At 34.1% G+C, this 3947-nt stretch overlaps 1 protein-coding gene across 1 annotated transcript; it reads left to right on the plus strand.

Moving 5' to 3' along the window:
- On the plus strand, window positions 2414-3130 carry LOC109350041 (14 kDa proline-rich protein DC2.15-like). The gene has a single exon (XM_019591160.1). The coding sequence runs from the start codon at window positions 2465-2467 to the stop codon at window positions 2873-2875; it is 411 nt and encodes a 136-aa protein (XP_019446705.1). The 5' UTR covers window positions 2414-2464; the 3' UTR covers window positions 2876-3130.

Genomic DNA, 3947 nt, shown 5'->3' on the forward strand with positions numbered 1-3947 from the left:
AGGTCAGATCTTCTCGACCATATATCATGGTGTCGATGAAGTGCTCGTAAGAACTTGGAAGGGAACATAGTAGAAGAATTGTTTGGTCTTCATCTTCAATTTTAACATCAATATTCTTTAGATCAAGAATATTTTTGTTAAATTCATCCAGATGATCTTTTATGGGCTTTCCTTCCTGCATTTGAAGAGTATTTATTATTTTCTTCAAATACAGCCGGTTGGTGAGTGACTTCATCATGTAGAGGCTTTCCAGCTTCAACCATAATGAAGCAGCTGTAGTTTCATTTAACACTTCTCGTAGAACTTCATCTCCCAAGCACAACAAAATTGCACTATGTGCTTTTTCCAAGTTTTCGTCCTTCTCGTCCTCGGTCAGACTCCCTGGTAACTTGTTTCTACCTTCCAAGACTTTGCCCAAGCCTTGATGAACTAGTAGAGCTTTCATCTTCAATCACTAGAGGTTGAAATCATTTTCTCCGTTAAATTTCTCCAAATCAAATTTAGCACTCGCCACGATAATCGTATACCGGAACAATATTGTAGTCCGTGAACATACACCAGGAAAGTTTCCAGGAAAGAGAGGTGGGTCTTAACAGATACGCTTAAATACCAGGTCTTTCCTAAGACAGAACTTTCTTAGACATGCACTTTCACACTATTATACATTTCCAGTAACAAGAACAATTCTTTTCTGGTGTGTAAGATCAGACAATGTTGCGAACATAGAGTTTACTAAGAATTTTCTTTTAGATCGAACGACTTAGCATGCAAGAGCTCTACGAGCTCTGATACCAGTTTGTTGGAGCGGAAGACCCATTGAGAAAATATAATAGAGAAAATGACACCGATAATTTAATGTGGTTCGGCAATTTGCCTACGTCCACAGCTGAAGAACAACAAGGATTATTCTACTATGATAAAAGAGAACTACAAGTGTTTCACTCCCTTCCCAAAACCCAAGTACACTCAATTTCACTCTCACTCAAGTATTTCTCACACAATTAGAACAAGAGAACAAGAAGAGAGAATATGCACTAAGCTAAGTATTTGGTGTGTCTTACAATGACATGAAACACTCCTATTTATAACCAAAGCTCTTGAAGATTATGTGACCAAAGGGAAAAGTGCATTAATGTTAGTTTTGCCATAGCCACTTCTTTTTACTTGGCTAGAAATTCCGCCTTTCTTCAAGAGGATCTTTAGCCACTTTTTTTTTTTTTTGGCTCAAAAAAATCTTTTTATCATCTTTTTCTTTTAGCTAATATTTAATAGTGACTTTGTGAAGAAACAAACTGTTGATCGTAGTAAAATCTGAGCTGAATACTAAGGACTGGGACGTAACTTTGGTTAAGGTGAATTAGGATACTTGATGTATGTCAGTCCTTCTATCCCCTCTTTATATGTATCCATTTAGTTTGATATAAAGCGTGGAACAAATGGGGATAATTCTTTTAAAGTATTATTTTTTTTAAAACTCCTCTATTGACTATAGTTAATCTGTCTAACGGATACATTATTAATATCTAGTGTGAAACTTTTGCTCTAAGAATATCGTATGTCTGCTTAACGTCAGTCCTTTTTAAGTTATCCAACAAAATTTAGAACACAATTCAAATTTAATGTACATTAACTAAATAGTGCAAAAATCATTTTAAATTAGTGCATAAAACATTTTTGCAAGAACTCGATACATAACCCTAAAAACTCATGAACCAGTGTAGAAATATGTTAATGATGTCTTAAATTATGGTTGTGGTTCATTGCCGATCAATTTGTGATATTCTCTTCGACTCTGATCTAATCATGTTTGCTTCTGACATATTAACTATTTGTACACAAAAGGAGAAGGTGTATATATAAGTTAATTGTATAATAAAATCTTAAAAAACGAAAATGGTGAAAGAAGCTTTGTTAAGCTAATCATACCTTATATATGTCATATCTCTTGCACATTCAACACTAGTAATTGGCTTCTAAAAGAAACAATTATAAAGTAATTCGAGCATTTTTCAAGCAATCATAAATTTTTTAATTAGAAAAATGACAAATCGAGCACAACTCATTACCCTTTATTCCTTTTGTAATTTGCCAAACTATTCAAAGTTTCAGAGTTTCATTACGATATGCATAAAAATCATTTCATTTGAAAACAAGTTGACAACTAACTACACTGAAAAAGCAGATAATTCCAAACTTAATAGATATAATTTTACATTTCCCCAAGATTTACATATCCGACATCCATGTTGAGCTGCCAGCTTGTGTTGCTTCAATTTCTATACCTATGTGCTAACTCATTCACATGGCCTAAAATAAACCAATTATTTAACCTTAAAAAAACAAAGAAATACACCAACCTTTCCCTATAAATTAAAACCCTCCTTTCCATTCCTATCACACAACAAACCATACTAGTAACTAGTAATCAAAAAATCACTAACTTTCTTTCCATAATCTTTGTGAAATGGCTTCCAAGGCTGCTCTTTTCCTTTCTCTCAATATCCTCTTCTTCACTGTGGTTAGCTCCACCTATGTCCCATGCCCACCACCACCAACCCCTAAACACTCACCTACCCCAAAGGCACCATCCTCAAACCCTGCCTACCCAAAAAAGCAACATACTTGCCCCAAGGAGACCCTTAAGTTTGGTGTGTGTGCTGATGTGTTGGGTTTGGTTAATGCGCAACTTGGGAAGCCACCAAAGGTTCCATGTTGCTCACTCATTGATGGTCTTGCTAATCTTGAGGCTGCTGTGTGCCTTTGCACTGCTCTTAAGGCTAATGTTCTTGGAATTAACCTTAATATTCCTATCAACTTGAGCTTGGTACTTAACTACTGTGGAAAGGGTGTTCCCAAGGGATTCCAGTGTGCTTAAATAGGGACTTCATATAAAAAATATGTAGTACCTTCAAGTTAAGTATAAGTATTAAATATTTTGTTATATTCATTATTGATCATGAGATCCGTATGATTTGGTTTCTGAAGCTGGTTCACAAGCTTCATTTTGCATATGAACATTTCTGTCATTGTTGATTATTATTGTGATTGTTGGAAGGTTACTTGCCTTCCCACTTCACCTGTCTTTTGCAAGTGAAATTTCTATTAATAAAATTCTATATTTAAGCAGCTATTTATAATTTCCTTATCTTTATTTATTGAAAGGGCTGTTGAATAACATTAAATCAAATCTTGTTCCTCATTTAATTCAAATACAAAAGAAAAAGAATAAATTTCTTTACTATGTTCAAGCAAGAAGTTCTTGTTTGTTGGAACTTGGGATTTAGCAAGATGGTGACAATCTTCACTGTGTATTTTGCGTGGATAAGATACATATTATAGATCTCTTTTTTAAATTTGAGATTAGGTCAAATGTATGGAAGAGTGTTATAGATGGCTTGGTTTCAATGTTATTTTATCATATACAGTATATAGATCACTTTTGTCAACATTCAGGATTCGTAACTCGTTAGCTTAATATAGTTTGGAACTTTTTGGCTTGTGGTACTATGGATAGTTAGGAACTTAGGATGATGAGGCATGATGCTCTATTCTCTAGGAAGTAATTGGCCTATAATCCACATATAGACCTAATTGAAAACAGATCTTGGAGCTAATTGAAATCAGATTTTGGAACTATTTGGACCCAGACTCTTGACTATATATTGTAGGTGCCATCATGGGTATGGATCCAACAATTATAGTTAAGATTGACAAAATTGTATTTTATTTTTATTTTTTCAATTAATACATAGCTTAATCTATCAAGTTGGGCTGGTAGTTGATTGGAATATTTGTTCGACTATATAGTGTAGTGTTGATGTCAACAATTGAGAAGAGTACAACATCTTGCAAATAGTGGTAAAGTGACTAGCAAACTTATATGTTGATGGAAATCACTTTCTTGGTTAGTGTTCTTATATTGATGGCAAGTTAGCAAACTCCCAAAT

This window comes from Lupinus angustifolius, chromosome LG06 (assembly GCF_001865875.1).
Source record: "Lupinus angustifolius cultivar Tanjil chromosome LG06, LupAngTanjil_v1.0, whole genome shotgun sequence".
In the NCBI taxonomy this organism is placed as follows: Eukaryota; Viridiplantae; Streptophyta; class Magnoliopsida; order Fabales; family Fabaceae; genus Lupinus; species Lupinus angustifolius.